General features: G+C 40.7%; 1 protein-coding gene across 3 annotated transcripts in view; it reads left to right on the top strand.

Moving 5' to 3' along the window:
• The window catches only part of LOC137424249 (uncharacterized), a 201,648-nt gene that overhangs the window by 158,982 nt on the left and 22,942 nt on the right, over positions 1 to 19,724 (top strand). For all 3 annotated transcript variants that reach the window (XM_078775971.1, XM_078775969.1, XM_078775972.1), the window contains exons 10-11: positions 586 to 679; positions 1,946 to 2,072. In XM_078775971.1, coding sequence (XP_078632097.1) covers positions 586 to 679; positions 1,946 to 2,072 — 221 coding nt within the window. The remainder of the gene's footprint in view (positions 1 to 585; positions 680 to 1,945; positions 2,073 to 19,724) is intronic.

Raw genomic sequence — 19,724 nt, 5'->3', positions numbered from 1 at the left:
GTGCCGCTGATGCAGTGCCTCCTGTAGGTTAGAGCAGGAATTTGGGATTTGACCAGGATGCTGGTGATAGCTCACCTTTAACGCCCACCAAATAATGCTGGCAGTTGGGCCGCCCACTTTCACGTCCATCTGAGGGACAGCACACACATTGATGGTTTTCCCTGTCTGCAAGACACCAGAATGAGAGTTTATAATTCGGTCGAGATTCAAACAAACCACGAGGCCATCATGGTCTTTTAATAGGCATGGCTCAGATCTGTAGGCCATCTTGCCAGCCCCGTGCTGCATTTAATCAGTCTTATAAAATCAAATACAAAGTCGTAATTGTGATCACTAATGTATTATTCTCCAAAAAATATTTATTGCTCTTATTTGATAATTACATTGTGACATCATGCATATCAAAATATTGTCTTGGTATGTGAACAAACAACTACAAACATGGAGATGAAAGAATATGGACTTTTTTCATTTGAACAAAACTTGTATCTTATCCCGTAATCATCTTGATGCTAAGAAAACCAAACATGTACTTACATTTTCCTATTTAATGATTTTATTTGCGTTTTTCTGTCTTGTGTTTAGATGGAAGACCAACTTGTTGAGAGTGAAGCTCTTAAACAAGAAGACGGCCTAATCCTCCATAACTTGCATCCCTCTTCGTTGCTCTCCCAAGATGGTCAGTATTCGTTTTCATCCATGAAGCATTTATTTCACCGTTTGTTAGAGTTATTTAGTGATTCTAAAAAAAAGGATTTTGCAAACTATCAACCATGTTTTTTAACATCTTCTATTTAAAGCAGTCACTGCTTCCTCACATTTGGGTTCATCTGGACCATTATATAATATTTTTGGTTCCTCATTCATGTGAATGTTTTGATGTAGAAAGATAATTTAATCTGCATATTGGAAATGCGATGTATCTTTGTGGATGTTGTATGGTGTTCACGTCATTACCAAGTTATTTTTGTTTTTGACTTTTCAAAATTTATTTTAGTTCCAGCTTTTTTTCTTATTCTACAGTTCTTAGGCTCATTGAGGAGCTTGTGCATGTATCATATGCTGGACAAGGATAACAGGAGGCTGTGGATAACAGCACAGTAAAAGGGATATGAATCTCGGATCCCAATTCATGATTTTTTTTTTTTTCAGTGTTATATTCCAAGCAGGCAAAATATGTAGCCTTCATCTTAGGTTTTCACCAATGATCATTATTTATTTTTCCTGAAACGAAAAAGGTTTATAATTGAAAAAGCTGGACTTAAAAGTAGAGCTGACGTTTCGGCTGGAATCCACTCGCCTTGGTCACTGTGGATGCTGAAGTGAAGAAGCAGCTTTAAAATCGCCACATGGCATCAACCGTTGGTAGGGTGAATTGGTCTATTGACCAATCCGGGCATTCCGTGACAATTTTAGACGAGGTGGGAGAGATGTTATCGCCTTGTCCCACGTCCGTGACAGTTTAAATCGCAAACCTGTTTTGTTGAGAAGTAAATTGTATTTAAAAAAACACCTGTTTGCCGTTAATGAACTAATGCCGTTAATGTCACCTTGTAAAAGTATTTTTATGTTGGCAGAGTTCCTGGTCTAATGTGAAAACATAGAAGATAAAAACCGGCTGGCACCTAAATATATCTGTCATGTGAAAATTGTAAAGGAGAAATATTAAATCATTTCAATCAACAACAAACAATCATTAAACCATTATTCATTAATGAAGTCGTACGTCATCTGTATGTATGTATGTATGTATGTATGTATGTATATGTATGTATATATATATATATATATATATATATATATATATATATATACATACATACATACATACATACATACATACATACATACATACATACATACATATAAATATATATATATATAATTACATCCCTTTTTCTGACAGTTCATTGATGTTTCTTGTTTTATTCTGGTACTTTTTCAGAGCTATCACCAGCAAGCCAAGCATCCCTTCAAAGTGTTGGCTCGCTTTCCCCACCTTCTCCCCCATCTCCTCCTCTGGGTCACCGTCATCAACCACCACCGTCTCTGCATAGCCAAAGATATAGGGAGTAAGACAACTTGTGGCAATTGTCATAAAGTCAAGCCTTGACACAATAATTACCTCTGCCACCCAAGGTGGGCAGAGGTTATTTTTTACCCCTGTCTGTTTGTCTGTCTGTGAGCAGGATATCCAAAAAAAAATTGACGGATTTGGACAAAACTTGGTGGACAGGTTGTGTGCGCAACAAGGACAAATTGTTTCGATTTTGGTGACGATCCGGATTCGACAATTTGTTTAAATTTTAGGTGATTCTTCACCATTGAGAGATGGGGCCAAAAACGATATATATCATGACATTTCAAAGTTGTGGATGGATTATGCCAAAATTTTGTGGATGAGTTTGGGTAAGTGAAAATAAAAAGCTGATTCGAACTTGATGTGTGACAAAAACGAATAGGCTACATTTGCATCCCGACATTCTTTGGAAAATGTAAATTGTTCAGCTTGGCGGAGGTATGCGCTCTACCTAGTGCCGTTCTTGTTGGTTATTGCTTTTATTATTCTCAGACATAACTGCTCCAAAAACTTTTACAAATTAAGCAACTAAATATTGACAACTCAAAGGTTCGTTTGAATGAAATGAAAATCAAAATGTTGTGCATTCATGCTACATTCCTGGCACATTTTGGGTACATCAAAATCGGATTGAAGGACATTTTCTTGTTTAGTGGAATCTTTGTTGCATTTGGAAAGGAATGGAATTGGGTAAATATATAAGGTAATTTGGGGTGTGAGTGGAATATCGAAGAAATGAGTAAGTGGAGGAGGAGGAGGAGTAGGGAAGGTGGAAGGGTGGATAAAAGTATGAAGGCGTGTTGAAAAGCAATACCTCAGTGATTTATTAAAAATAAAACAAAGCTCGAACCATGCAAACACACTTTACCTCAGTGATTTTTGAAAAAATATAAAACGAAGTCTTTGCTTTGCTTGAAGGCACAAATCGTCATTCGCAATTAAAATAGGAAATCCCATTAAGTCCGACAATCCGACAGTCCAATAATACATTTCATTTGTATAATATCATTAAATAATGCGACATGACGACAAATGCGCCGAAATATAATGGCCGCCGTGCTCCTTCCCAATCGCTGTAACGACGCCGATTAAATAATGCGACATGACGACAAATGCGCCGAAATATAATGGCCGCCGTGCTCCTTCCCAATCGCTGTAACGACGCCGACACGAGTCTGTTATCTGAAACAATATATACTACAAAGGTGATATTTACCTGATAATCAAAAAGGCGCCTCTTGGGAAATTCCCACATAAACGTGGTGTAGTAGAATTTAAACAGACTAAAATGTCCACACCAATAACAATTTTGAAGATTTATTTCTTTGGAGGACATTCACTCAGGATACAACAAGGGTTACAACAAAATACTTTGCCGGCATACATTGAACAGGACTCAACATGAACATTCCAGGAATATCCTGTCGATTCAGCTGATTTCACTCCCTTTATAGTTTATAGTGAATGAGGACAAAGGATGAGACTTGGTCGGGTTGTCTTCAAAGTGGCAGGAAGTAGGGAGGGGGAGATCAGAGGATGGGGAGTTCTTGATAATACTGAGTCAGACATTGTCTTACCAGTTGGTCAACAAGGAACACAATTTAATCACAAAAAGTAGGAGCACCAGAAGATATTTGTTTTGTAAGACAAATCATTCACAGATCCTATCCCCAAGTTGGTATTTACACAGTACTGCAAAGAGAGAGATATGTAGATGTCTTTCCATCATATAGGCAACTCTTGGTGCCGAACAAAGTCGAAGTTATACTTTCAAATCCCTGAACTCGGTTGAAATATATGTTAAAAAAAGAAGAAAAAAAAGAATATATATATATATATATATATATAATATATATATATATATATATATATATATATATATATATATAATATAATATATATATAATATATATATAGTATATATATATATATATATATATATTTTTTTTTTTTTTTCACGTGAAAAAGTATGTACACCCCATGTAAAGTTTTGACTTTTTCAACACATTTCAACATACAGCTATTTGATCTTCATTTCAACAATATTGATAGATAAAGGTGATATAATATAACAAATATCATGAAACATTTACATTTTGTAGTCCATTGTATAATTTAAATAAACATAAATGCAAATTTCGCATGTGGAAAAAGTAAGTGCACCCCTACATTTATCATGACTTCAAATATACTCAGAGGCAAAAGTTATTGTGACATGGAATTTTTTCATTGGTAATCTTGTGAATGAATTTTTGGATTTTAACCAGAGAAAGAGTGTGTTAAAATGGTCGAAGAAACGCAACCAACCAAGCAGTTGTTTTTCGAATTGTACAAAATTTGCAAGATGCATGACATATTCGAGAAAAATGGCCAGCAATGTTCACTTTAAAAGTCCAGACAACCAGACGCTTATCATTTCCACTCAATGCAGTCTTAAGAAGTGCAGAAGTCAGAAAAACATCTCTATTCATCGTTCTGGAACAAGTTCGACATGCCACGCCTCGGGTAAATGGTTCTTAATCAGAACAATGTTAATGTGTTATCCTGGATCCTGGATGTTACCCTGCAAGATCCCCTGATTTGTCACCCATTGAACATGTCTGGGATAAAATGGAGCGACGTTTACGACGTCATCCGAATCCTCCAACAACGCTGCAGGAACTCCGCCAAATCCTTCCTCGGATATGGAATGATCTTCCCCAGGACTTTCATCGACGTGTAGTGGTCTCAATGAGGTGAAGGTGCCAGGCCTGCATCAATGCACAAGGTGGACACACTCGCTACTGACCGTGTGAACTTGCTTGTGAACCCCCTCTTGTGTTGTGGCTCATTTGCATATGCCAGGTGCGCTGTTCTTATGGACTGTTGATCGTTACCATACCTTGAAACATTTGTCTTTCCATGTAATAACATTTCATTCGCGGCAGTAAAAGTTTAACACTGATTCTGTTTGTTGTTTGTGTGTCACAATAACTTTTGCCTTTGAGTATACCTGAAATTAGAATCAGGTGCACCAGCTCAGGTGCAAATGATTAGAACATCGTTAGAGAGGATCTTGGAGGTACATGTCTTATTTAAACCTCAGACATTTAGTTTGGTTTGCTCTTTGTTGTTGAAGTGTGCGGCGTCACCATGCCTAGATCAAAAGAGGTCTCTGAGGCCTTCGGATAGAAGGTTATAGATGCCTACGAGTCTGGGAAGGGATTTAAAAAGATCTCCAAACAATTTGAAATCAATCATTCGACTGTCTGGAAGATCATCTACAAGTGGAGAAGATTCCAAACAACTGCCAACTTGTTCAGGCCAGGCCGCCCCAGCAAGTTCAGCCGGAGAGCAGACCGCAAGATGCTGAAAGAAGTCTCTAAGAACCCCAGAATGTCATCACGGGACCTACAGGTAGCTCTTGCCACTGTTGATGTCAAAGTGCACGAGTCTACCATTAGAAAGAGGCTGCACAAATTAGATCTACATGGGAGGTGTGCCAGGAGGAAACCTTTGCTGTCCAGAAAGAACATCAGGGAAAGACTAAAGTTTTCCAATGAACACCTAGGCAAAGACGAGCACTTCTGGAACAATGTGCTCTGGACAGATGAGCCAAAGGCAGAGCTATTTGGCCACAGTACCAGAAGACATGTTTGGCAAAAACCAAACACAACATTTGATCACAAGAACCTGATACCAACTGTAAAGCATGGTGGTGGAAATATTATGGTTTGGGACAGCTTTGCTGCATCAGGGCCTGGGCAGCTCACCATCATAGAATCCACTATGAATTCTTCATTGTACCAGAGGGTGCTTGAGGATAATGTGAGGCCATCTGTCGGAAAGTTGAAGCTCAACCGAAGGTGGACCTTACAACATGACAATGACCCTAAACATACCAGTAAATCCACCAAGGAATGGCTGAAAAGAAAGAAATGGAGGGTTCTGGGATGGCGAAGTCAAAGCCCGGATCTAAATCCCATCGAAATGTTGTGGGGGGATTTGAAACGAGCTGTGCATGCAAGAAACCCCTCAAACATCGCACAGCTGGAAGAATTCTGCATGGAGGAGTGGGCAAAAATTTATCCCAGTCGATGTCAGAGACTGGTAGACAGTTATAAGAAACGCCTACTTGAGGTTGTTTCTGCCAAAGGGGACAATACCACCTATTAGAGCCAAGGGTGTACTTACTTTTTCCACATGCAAAATTTGCATTTATGTTTATTTAAATTATACAATGGACTACAAAATGTAAATGTTTCATGATAGTTGTTATATTATATCACCTTTATCTATCAATATTGTTGAAATGAAGATCAAATAGCTGTATGTTGAAATATGTTGAAAAAGTCAAAACTTTACATGGGGTAAAGGGGTAAAGTCAAAACTTTACAAACTCATTACAGATTAAAATTTTAAACAAGATTGAACAATAATTTTTTGATTTGATTATACAAGATTTTATCTCTTGCACGAGCCTCGATTCTGTATACCAAAAAAAAAAAACATTTCTTTTAAACCATAATGCAGTATCGTTAAGATTCATCAAATAATTTATTACTGAAACATTTCTATCATTCCATCTAATATTAGTGTTCTTCTCATGAGCAATACATTGAAGATTGGTGCTTGCATGTGGATTTTTGATAAGAAGAGACCAGAAAGGAGATTTGTCATTATAATGCATGTTATTTAGCTATCTTGACAATTAAAAGGATGAGGGACAAATTTATATTTAGAGGCCGGCAATAATTTGCCTACTCTTGAGGATAGACATCTCACGAACACTTGGAAATTCAAAATGGGCTCCCACAGTGGAAATAGGTATTCAATCGGATTTGCAAAGATAAGCAAGAGCACAAAAAAGCGTCTTCCCCGCCAATGCAAATACAACTCAATGGGCTCAAAAGTCATCGCCCAAGTGATCACATTGCCTACCACGTGACATGAAAGACCAATGATGTGTCTCAAATTTCCCAAGGGGCGATCCGTGAATATTGACACGAAATTTCAAATATAATACATGATCGTATGTCATGATTAATGCCAACAGAAGGGACGGCCAGCTTAACGTTCAACTATGTCGACAGAAGGGAGGCCCAGCTTAACGTCCACCAACATAACGTCTTAACTTAACTTAACGTCAACCGATTTTGACCAATTAAAAGTTGTCAGTGGCTGCACAACCCCCAACATTCCATGAAAAGTGCAAATAGAATTCAAATCCGAGTTAAGACAAGCACGTACGGCCAGCCTGCACGAATCGCGCCAAGTGGATTTGAGGGATTTTCGAAGCTCCACACGGTCTCCACGTTTTTCGAAGTTAAGTCTGTTCACAATTGTATTTTGTCGAAACTGTATTTATCTTTCGGTGTGTGAAGTTATTGTGTGCAACTTTGGTTGTTTCTCGGTGTTTATCTTTCATAAATTGATCGTCTGTTTGCCGTGTCGCGAGCAAGGCCTTGTACAGTGTGCACTGTACAACCTTGAGGCTTTGTTTTTCTCTCAGTGGTCCGTCGTTTGTGATCCAATAACTTTCGTTCTCTGTATTCCCAGTCTTTTCACCCATAGCCTACTTCCTTGTGTAAATCTCAACTCAAAAAAAAAAAAAAAAAAAAAAAAAACATTTCCTTCTCTGTTCTCATTCGTTTATTCATTCTTATTCGTTCGTTCGTTCTTCGACCACGTGTTTCTCCCCCATTTCCCCAGATAGTTTTCACTCATTAACCTTCAATGTTTACACTTTCCCCTCAAGTTATGTATTCCGTCATATTTTATAACACCTTTTTCTTCTTCTTCTTTAAAAGGCTGCTTTCGACTTGCTCACCAAATCAATTCATCCCAAAAAAAATATCCATCTCCTATAGTGCCTTTGTTCTACATTCCCTAAACTCTCCTGCACTCCATCCTCCATCCAGCATCCTTAAACGTATTTTTAACTCGAAGGTCACAAGAAACTCATTTTGCAATAAATGTTCGTTTCCCATAAATCGTACACTTTCAAAAATCCAATCTCACCCCTCCCCTCCAAATCTTCCCCATAACCCCTCCCCTCCAAATCTTCCCCATCACCCCTCCCCTCCAAATCTTCCCCATCACCCATCCCTTTCAAATCTCCCCCCTTGCCCCCTCCCTCCTAAACTACTCCCTCACCCCTCCCCGCCAAGACGCCCCCTCGCCCCTCCCCTCCTAGACTCCTGCCTCACCCCTCCCCTCCAAATCTCCCCCATATCCCATCCCTTTCAAATCCCTCCCCTTGTCCCTTCCCTCCCAAACTCCCCCCTCACCCCTCCCCTTCAAATCTCCCCACCCTCATTGCTTCTCAATTTCCCCCCGCTCACTCCCCCTCCTCAAAGCGTCCTCCCCGCTTCTTCCCCCTTCAAACTCTCACCTCCATCTCCCCCAACCTTCTGCCTCGCTCTTCCCCCTCCTCAAATAACACCTCATTGTGGCTCACCCAATCACCATCAAACCTTTTGTCCGCCCCATCCTTCCCTTTCTCCGAGCTATTCTGAAATCTCTGACACACCTTCAACAGCTCTCCCTACCTCTTCCACCGCTTCCACATCTTACCCTACCCCTCCTCCCCCCTGTTCTGTATCTGATGCTCCCCCTTCCTCTTCATTAACGGTATGGACCTCAAACATCCGGGGCCTTCGTTCAAACTTAACTGATCTCTCCATACAGGTTGCTTCTGTCAAACCAGACGTGATCTGCTTAACAGAAACTTTCCTCCTTTATGATGTCTCTGATTCCATAGTATCTCTCCCGGGCTACTCCCTCCTCCGGTATGATAGACCTGAGCCTCGTCCTGGAGGCGGGGTTGCTATCTTTATCAAAAACTCTCTTCCTCACTCGCCCTGCACTGCACTCTCTCCACCTCACCCCCAGGAATACCTCTGGCTACGGCTTCCCCTTCGCTCCCACCTCTTGTTCATATGTGTGTTGTACCGTCCACCAAACAGTGATGACTCCATCTACATCTCGCTGTCTGATGATATGGACCAACTTCTATCTACTCATCCCAACTCTCTCTTCCTCATATGTGGTGATTTCAACTGTCATCATGCCAGTTGGCTGGGTGTGGGTACCTCTCTCACCAGCCATGGCTCCTCAGCAAAGGACTTCTGCGACTCACTGGGACTGACACAATCTGTCAATTTCCCGACCCGGATCTCAGTCAACGGAACATCTTCTCTTCTGGACTTGGTTATGACTAACTTCCCTGAAAATGTCTGCTGCTCTTCTTCTGCTCCGATCGGATCATCTGATCATGTCCTTGTTAAAGTGGACATCTCTCTGACCATCCTCAGGGAGCCTGCTCAGCGTCGACGAGTCTGGCATTTCACTCAGGCCAACTGGCACGGTCTTCAAGCAGCCATCAATCATCTGGACTGGTCTCCCATCTCTACCACCTCTGACATCAACTCATCCTGGGAATTCTTCCAAAGTAAATTGCTCTCTCTCATGCACAGATTTATCCCATCTCGTCTTCAGTTGTCATACCCTTCCTCCCGTCCATGGTACACGGAATCTTGTGGTGAGGCTGTTGCCCAGAAACAACTTGCCTTCGTCTCCTGGAAAGCAAATCCAACGGAAGGAAATCTCATTTCCTTTCACAAAGCCCGAAACAAGTGTGTGTCCACCCTCAGGAGAGCCAGGAAACAATATCTCTCCGTTCTCAAGACCGAACTCTCTTATCTGTCTCCCTCTTCCAAATCCTGGTGGCGTCTGGTCAAATCCGTTTCTGGTGTTTGTTCCCCCTCCATCCCCTCCCTTACCTCAAACGGCTACACAGCTGACTCCGCACGTGAAAAAGCTGAATGCCTCAACTCTGTGTTTGCCTCTAAATCTTGTGTCCCAAACCCATCCCTCTCTGTACCCACCATACCCAGTCGTACCCTGCTGCTCCTGGACTCCGTGTCCTTTCCTCCTGACAAGGTGGAAAAGTTTCTGTCAACCCTCGACTCTGATTCTGCAACTGGACCCGACGGCATCAGCCCACGGGTCCTAAAATCCTGCTCTGCTGCTCTATCTCACCCTCTCTCTGTTCTCTTCACTCTCTCTTTTGCTCAAGGTCAACTGCCATCTGCTTGGAAATCAGCCAACATCACCGCTTTGCACAAAAAAGGTGCAAAAACAGATCCTAGCAACTACAGACCAATCAGCCTTCTCCCAATTATCAGCAAAGTCATGGAATCCATCATTGCTTCTGATATGAAATCTTTCCTCTTCTCCAATGGCTTGATCTCTGATCATCAATTTGGTTTCAGACCAGGTCACTCTACTCTGGACATGCTGCTTCTGCTGTCTCAACAATGGATGGAGGTCCTCAATGCCAAACAGGAAATTAGAGCTGTCTCCCTCGACATATCACGTGCCTTCGACACGGTCTGGCACCCCGCTCTGCTCACCAAACTCTCCTCCTTTGGTATCCATGGAAATCTCCACGCATGGCTGGCGGACTTCCTCTCTAGTCGTCGTCAACGTGTGGCCCTGAATGGGTTTCTCTCATCTCCTCTTCCTGTTCAGGCTGGAGTTCCCCAAGGCAGTGTTCTGGGCCCCGTGCTTTTTCTGGTCTTCATCAATGATCTCTCTGACTCTCTCGAAAATCCTCTCTATCTCTTTGCTGATGACTCCACTCTCTGCCGCTCCATTCCTCTTCCCTCAGATCGGCAGTCTGCTGCCTCCTCACTCTCTGAAGACCTGGACAAAATCACAGACTGGTCAAACAAGTGGAACATGTCTTTCAATCCTGACAAATCTCACACTCTTACTATGTCTCTCCGAAAAGATCGACTGGACAACCCTCCCATCTACTTTCTCAACAATCCTCTCCAAGAAGTTCTGTCGCTGAAGATTTTGGGTCTCACTATCTGCCATGATCTTTCTTGGGAAAACCACATTTCCAAGCTGGCCTCCAAAGCCAGTCGCCGACTGGGCATCCTCCGTCGTGCGAAGTCCTTCCTCGGCACACCTGAGCTCCTCACCACATACAAGGCTTTCATCCGCAGCTCAATGGAATACTGTTCTCCCCTATGGGCCGGTGCTCCTGCCTCACACCTAGCTCGGCTTCACGCTGTTGAAACCAAAGCTTTCAGAATTATTGGAATCTCCCGCGATGAAGCTATCTCTGAGGGCCTTTCACTCACTCACCGCAGGCAGGTAGGTGGTCTTTCTGTCTTCTACCGACTCCTCTCCGGCCTTGCACCCCCAGCTCTCTCTGTGCTCTGTCCCCCAAATATTCCTACAGGTCGCACAAGATCTGCCAGCAACCCTCTGATGGTTAAACTGCCGAAATCTCGGCTCTCCGCTCACCTTCACTCTTTCATTCCTCTTTTCTCCCGCCTCTGGAACAAACTCCCTCACTCCCTTCAATCCCACTCCTCCCTCCAGGTCTTTAAAACAGCTGTTCACCACCATCTCTTATCTTCCCCCATCCAAAACCTTGATCTTTTCTACCCCCGCTAATTCACCCCAGATCCACCTTGTTTGAAATTCCAACTTCTTTCCTGGAAGTCCTGGCAGTGTCCATATGTTTTATACCTCTCCCACTGCCCCCTTCCCACGCCCCCCCCCCCCCCCAAAGCCCTCGCCCTCTCTCAGATCTCTCGATGTCTCCATGTCTCTCGGTCCCTGCTCTCAAATGTTGTGTTTGTGTCCTTCCCCCTCTCTCCCCATCTTGTCTACCGCTCCCTATGTTATATGTTTTATGTGTCGGTTTGTCTTTCTGTGTGATTAATGTTCGCTCTTTCACGAGCCTCGATATTGTATACAAAAAAAAAAAAAAAAAAAAAAAAAAAAAAAAAAAAAAAAAAAAAAAAAAAAAAAAAAAAAAAAAAAAAGTGAAAAATTATATAATTACCCACTCACCACCTGAGTCAAAATTTATCCGATTTGTACCAGGTTTGTGGTGGTCAGGTGTTAACACCCCCGAGCCACTACCAAATCCAAAAACCAAATTCAAATCCGAGCTGAAACGAGCCCGTATGGCCAACCTGCACGTATCGCGCCAAGTGAAAATTAAGGCGCTGCCCTCGGCAAAGGCGTGATTTCTTTATTACCTTATTATTCTAACTTAAAAACTACAAATCCCACAAATTTCCAACTTACCCTATTCTTCTCCTCTTATCTCTCGAAATCACCAAGGGTATGCGAAGCTACGATGCAGGAAACCAATCAGTCACATGGCCTGAGAAGGAAAAGTGTTGCGTTTCTTCTTCCAGCAATAACGACTTCTATCTTCCAGACCGTACAACCAATCATGTTGAAGTTTTAAACATTTCTTATTGCCCCCCTTGATGAGAGCTACATTGCATTAAAGTTTCAAGTCGATCAATGCAGCGGTTCAAGATATAGAAGCTTTTTAAGATTTTCATTCAATTATTTATTATGGCCAGGGTGCCAGCCTGGTGTTGGGCTAGCGGCGAGGGTGCCAGCTTAGGATCCTAGGATCCTGGGTTCGAATCCTGGTCGATCGCTGAATTAACGCCAGGGGGGTTGACTCAGCCTGTCATCCTTCCGAGGTTGGCTAATTGAGTACCAGTTCACTGGTAATTCCCTGCTTGTCGTAAAAGGTGACAAAAAGGGTTGGCAGCAGGAAGGGCATCCAGCTGTAAAACATTGCTTCAAAAAGGGGACCAAAAAACAACAACAACCACGGTCCTCGAAAAAGGCCAACCCCCGCTTTGCGTGGAAAAATGGCCTCTAAAGGTGGGGTTTTTTTTGGTTTTTATTTATTTATTATGGCCAACCCATGTGACTTACCGAAACTTCCCAAGTAACGTTTTAACTTCCCCACATGGGGAACATTTGTGTAAAGTTTCCATTTGATATCTTCAAAAATAAGGGAGGAGATAGGATTTAAAGTTTATGCTTAAAAATGTCATAACTCCTAAATGATGCGACGTAGGACGTCATCATGCAGGAACTTTTTGTTCGTCATGGGCATGTGATTGTGCATTCAAAGTTTGTGCTCGATCCATTGCGGAGTAAAAGGGGTTTTAGTATTACTCATGAAAAACAATATGGTGGCTGAACCATGTGACGTATGATGTCGAAATTTTTTGCATTCTGAATTTTTTTTCACTTAGGTCGTTAAAAATATATATATCATATTCGTGACATCAAGGGGGTCTATTTGTCGAATTCTAACTTCGTAACATTAGCATTTGTAATATCCTAAATAAACACGTGTTTTGGTCCCATTGCAGAGTTCTTTAGAATGAGCCATGACACTATATTTTCCATTGAGCCGTTTCAGAGATATAGAGGGGCAAAGGAGAAGGTGTTTTCCAAGATGGCGCCCATACCATGTGACCTATGACCTCATAATTAGCAGTAAAAAAAATTCCACATGTTTAGCCAATCATTTGGTGAAAAGGTCCTGTCACTCGGACCAGCGGTTACTGAGAACATTGATTTTAAATTTTCGAAAGTGAAAATCTGGCGGAAGAATAAGAAAAATAATAATAATAAAAAGTTTGAGGAAAAACAATAAGTATTCCTCTGCATCTCATGCAGAGTAAACCTAATTATACCAGGTTTGGTCAAACTCCCATCACTGGTTCACAATTTAGCATGGTAACAATTTTTACTTAACATGACCTTTGACCTCCTGACCCCAAAATCGAATCAGTTCATCCTTGCATCATTATAATACCTGTACCAAGTTTGGCTGATACCTTCAGACATTCGTAAGTTATTGTGGTAACAAAATAATTGATATTAAGCATGACCTCTTAACTTTGACCTCTTGACCCCAAAATTTAACCAGTTCATCTTTGCATCATAATATATACTTGTTTCAAGTTTAGTGAAAATCCTATCACTATTTCACAAGTTAGCTCAGTAACAGATTTTTCACTTAACGGAACCTCTGACCTTTGACATCTTGACCCCAACATCTTGTCAATTCATATTTACATCATTCGACATACTTGTACCAGGTTTGACTTTGATCCATTCAGCCGTTAGGTTCTTGTTACAGCGATAACTTATCACGGCCAGACGGAGAGCCGGACGGACAACCGATAACCATAATGCCTCTGATGACTTTGTTGGCGGAGGCGTAAAAAAATAATTTAATAACATTTAATTAACAATTAAATTATTATTTAAACAATTATTTAAATTATTATTATTTAACAATTAAACAACAATTAAAATAAATTAACAAACAAAATTAAAATTAACATTTAATTAATTAATTACCAATTAATTTAATAACAATTTAATCCCGAAAAGGGATTTAATCCATACCAAAATAAAATATATAAAATATTAAGCATTTTATTGTAAAAATCAATCGAACGTGAATGTGGAATCAACCAAAACAAGCCAGGACTGTGTGAGGGAGTGCTGGGTGAATGGACAGAACCATTCCAAAAGCGATGCATATCCAGGCACAGATCCATGATTTTAGGATAGGGGGGAGTGGGCACAAAAATGTAGATTTCATGAAAAAATGTAATTTCGATTTTAGTTTCCCAATTGAACAATCAACAACAAAAGTTGTTGTTGTTGTTGTTGTTGTTGTTGTTGTTGTTGTTGTTGTTGTTGATGATGATGATTGTTCAATTGGGAAATTAAAATGACAATAACAGAAACTACTGCGAAAATACCTCCTGCTTCTTTTTCACCAACGTTTAGTAACTAACATTGATTTTTGGCACAATGTATTAATACACTTTAAAACAAACATAATTAAACCCTTTAAGCATTTTCTTTAATTAGTAGGGTCAATATACGAAAAAAACTCACCTAACCCCCAAAAAATTGATACAAAAGGTTTTTCAATGGATTCTGGTACCATTGGGCATGCTAAATAACATACTAAAAATGTAGTACCATCTGACTTCCGGAAAGGGGTCATTTTCAAGATGGCGTCCAAGATGGCCGCCGGGAGCTTAAAATGGCCATATCTCAATTATTATTCAACCTAGAAAGGTGGTTTTTGTGTATAAACCCAGGTTTTAGGGCCCAAGGAATCCAATTGAATCAATAACATTACCATCAGTTAATTATTTATTGACAAGTCCAAGATGGCATCCCAAGGTGACATCCTGATCCACTAAAATGGCTCTGTCGAATAGTAGTCAACCTGGAGAGATTTTTTCAGTGTGTATACCTAGGTTTAAGGCACCCAGGAAATCATCAAAATTACCGTTCTTAAATAAGCACAAAGTAATCAGGTAATCCAGTAAGCCAGATTTACCAGCCCATTAGGCATTTGTTGTCTTATACAGTTAGTCGCTATTCATCGTCATCCTCCGACTCCTCTGGAAGAAACTTATGTGGATTGTCACATTCTTCAAGTTGGCACGGTCCACAGGCAGTAGTACATGGTAGTCCATATCGTCTACAAGAGCAGTGGAGTGTCTTGCAGGCAGTGGAGCAGTTACAATGAATTGTACATTGTGTACAAGTTGTGTACATTTCTTTTGGAAATGTCTAAAAAATATGGATTTTGTTTATGCATACATGTACCAAATAATATACTTATTCCTTTTGAGATGAAAATAAATTGTTTGTCAGATTTTTTAGTCCCTCCCCCCCCCCCCCCCCCCCCCTTCCCCAATATAAAATAGTCTGTTCTTTGCCATAACCTCTCAAGCTTTGTACAAACCTTTGTCTGTAATGATCACTGAATACTGTGGACTGGAGTCACAGGTGGCAGTGGTGTAGACACATTACACTCTTATCTCCAATCTGAAACACACACTTGGTTCATTAGCTGGTGAGTCGGAGGATGACGATGAATAGCGACTAACTGTATAAGACAACAAATGCCTAATGGGCTGGTAAACCTGGCTTACTGGATTACCTGATTACTTTGTGCTTATTTAAGAACGGTAATTTTGATGATTTCCTGGGTGCCTTAAACCTAGGTATACACACTGAAAATATCTCTCTAGGTTGACTACTATTCGACAGAGCCATTTTAGTGGATCAGGATGTCACCTTGGGATGCCATCTTGGACTTGTCAATAAATAATTAACTGATGGTAATTTTATTGATTCAATTGGATTCCTTGGGCCCTAAAACCTAGGGTTAGACACCAAAACCACCTTTCTAGGTTGATTAATAATTGAGATATGGCCATTTTAAGCTCCCGGCGGCCATCTTGGACGCCATCTTGAAAATGACCCCTTTCCGGAAGTCAGATGTTACTAGATTTTTAGTATGTTATTTAGCATGCCCAATGGTACCAGAATCCATTGAAAAACCTTTTGTATCAATTATTTTGGGGTTCAACCATATATTGACCCCTCTAAATGTAAATGTTGCAGATTTTACGTTTAAATTTTTGAAACTCTGTGCGATATTAGGTAGACTTGCACACCTTATTATATATTTAGTCTTTACAGTGGAATCTTAAAATAAATCTTTCCTGCACGAGGCAGTTTCCCACATTCCGTGACCACATCTTTGGTACATGTTCATTCTTCTTCTTCCTATTCCTCCTCTTCCGCTTCTTCTTCTTCTTCCTCAGTACATGTGAAACAAATCGATCACTTTTGACAGGCCTGGAGGGATTTGGGGTGGAGGGGCTCCGGGTGCACCCCCTAAGATCTGCATTCCCCCCATCCCTCAAATCGATTGAAACAAGGGGGGAAAAAAACAACAACAAAAAAACCGAGGGATGAAATCTCAAAAGAATAACCATATAAGGTCGGAATGATACCACAATACGACACCACAATCCTTTTATGGATTACCATCACGACATATAGTCAGGGCCCTGAGGGATATTTTGGTTCAAATTCTTCCAAAAGCATCAAATTTGGCGCAGATGTTGCCCATGCCATACTCTTTCGATTTTTGACGGGTGCCAAGGGCGGTATGATCCGGGGACCATACCGGTCCATCCCGCCATGTCACCTGACCTATGACGTTATAATTAGGATATGCATCCAATCACATGGCGTACTATAAGTGGTCAAAGTTCAAAATGAATCGATCGAAAAATGAAGGCAGGGATCCATTTTTAAAGTTTTCATAAATTTCAATATGGCCGCCAGGTCACATGACCTATGACGTCATAATTATGACATGTATATAATCATGTATACATGAACCCGGATCATGATCGCACAAAAATGAAACACAAGGATATGGCATACAGTTCATAAAACATTAAAATCCGTACCTTTTTAATTAGACTGATGAACTGCATATGCCTGAAAATTCGGAAATAGACATGTAAATATTTCCTCGAATTGTCAAAAATAAGGTCAGAGTTCGATTACCCAACCCAGAAACATAAAATGGTGAACCTCACGTAAATCTTGACAAAAAACTCAAAAACTGACATGTTTGACTCAAAAATGACCTTTAAGATGACCTTGAGGGTTGACCTTGACCTCGATTCATCAAAATAACATCATAATTGGATTCCTCGACCTCGAAAACCCCTGAAAAGTTATTTAACTGATTTTCCTCTAATCCGGGTGGCGGCCATTTAGTATTTCGCCAATATGGGGCCCCCCGGGGGGGGGGGGGGCGCCCGTCAAAAATCGAAAGAGTATGGCATGGGCAACATCTGGGCCAAATTTGGTGCTTTTGGAAGAATTTGAACCAAACGGCCCCAAAATATCCCTAAGGGCCCTGACTAATATTTTGACGTTGTTCCATCACAATCCCACAACAAAAGTAAAACATTAATTTATTTATTTTCCCAAAAGTAAAACATAAAACTCACTTCAGCTCGTGTTTGATTATGGCAAACCCAATTCAAGAGAGGTGTATAGTCACATCATTCCATTTGCAGAGGCATTATGCGTTTGGTTTGTCAGTCCATCTGTGATCAATTTTTACCCTGTGCTCGCGAAGCAAAAGGCAGAGTTAAGTGATCGGTTCACGTACGTATATCACATGTACATGTCTGCATAAAAAAAAAAAATGCATTAAAAAAAAAATCTTTTTCTCGGCAAGCGTTGGTCCGATGGACACAATTTTGCACCATAGGAGCAGTGCCTCCTGTACAGTTTTTTTTCTTTCTTTTTTTTTAGCTCACCTGGAACGAATTTCAGGGGAGCTTAAGCGATGGCGCGTCGTCCGTCCGTCAGTCTGTGGTGGCATCGTCCTAACCTCTGTGGGTTAGGGCAGGAATTTGGAATTTGTCTATGGTGCTGGCAATAACTCAACCTACTCTTTGCGAAGGACACCGTGGGATCTTCAATGCCTGCCAATTAATGCCGGCAGATGGGCACTCTTTTAACTTCCATCAGAGGAATGGCACACACATTGCTGAATCACCATGTCTGTGAAACACCGGGATGACAGTTTATAGTTGGTAATGACAGTTTATAGCTGCAGTCAACCCACTGTTCGAGATTTGAACCCAGGCTAGACAGCTTAGAGGTGAGTGTGCCACCCTATGAACCCACTTAACACATTTATGGACCGTAACACAGAGATTAACTGATTCAATTTTAGATTGAACAGGTTAAAGGTCATGTGCCGTTTGAAAATCATTTTGCAGTATGACTCAAGTCAAGCATATGATGTCCCTCTTCTACTTATCTTTCTTCTGTCTCTCTCGCTCTCTCTTTCTCTTTCTCTCTTTCTCTTTCTCTCTCTTTTTCTCAAGGGACCTTTAATTTTTCACATGACCCTTAATTGAGATTAAACTTGACAGTAGGTTAACCTCTAGGCATATCTATTGATGCTTTCACATCAAATTCTACTTTCTAGTTTACTCTTTTTTTATTTATTACTTCTTGTGCATTTGCAGCAACAAGCAAAATAATCCCGATGCACAAGAATGAATGGCATCAGAACAATCGATGCTAATTCCTAACCTGATAGCTCATTAATCTGAGTTTGCTCAGGTTACATTTATAAAAGAAACCAAATTCTTCATTGTTGCAAAATGCCATTGTTTAGCAGCGATGACATTTTGTCAGTGGAACACGATTCCTGATTGATAATCTTGATGAATATTTCTGTAAAAGATCACCTTCACTCGGGCTTTAATTAGCATTGTTCAATTTGTTACCAATGAAAGATCCAATAAAGTAAAAACGAATATTTTGTGGACTAGGCAGGTTTTTCTTTTCCACTTTGCAATGGCGCTCTTTTTAAAACATCTTTACAGTACTGTATATACTTCTCGCGGAGTTCCAAAGGACTTGTCAAAATGATTTTTCTTTTCTTTATAATAAGGCAAATGTGAAGCAAAATCACAAGTCTAAATTCTGACTCGATGTCAAGTTCACATCAGGTGCCCTCATTATCTCATTACGGACAGTTAACAGCAGCCGACTCCATTCATTGCAGTCTCTCCAACATCCCTGCGAGGTCTTTATTGAAACTCGGCTACTGTTTAAAAAAAACAATCCATTTTACATTCTAGAGAGCATTTTAAGGTTAATGAAGTACCACTCAGGAAGTACTACTCGTTTTTGTTGGTTCAGCTCTTGCAGAAAAGGGGACAAGAAAATGCATTTTATGGCAGCACATACCTGTCATTCAGCTGTTCAACCTAATTTCAATTTTAATGCAGTTAGATTTAGAGTCCCTGTATAGTCCCTGTATATATTTGGAGTTACGACATGACTTGTCCGGATAATTCTGGGCACGTGGGTCTGCACGCCATTTTGTTTCCATTCACCGTGAGTCGGTTGGTTCATTCTGTGAGAAAATTATGAATTGCAT

Source organism: Myxine glutinosa, chromosome 1, assembly GCF_964187855.1.
Source record: "Myxine glutinosa chromosome 1, kmMyxGlut1.1, whole genome shotgun sequence".
Taxonomy (NCBI): Eukaryota; Metazoa; Chordata; class Myxini; order Myxiniformes; family Myxinidae; genus Myxine; species Myxine glutinosa.
The sequence above is the reverse complement of the archived record's forward strand: the minus strand, read 5'-3'. Positions and strand labels throughout refer to the sequence as shown.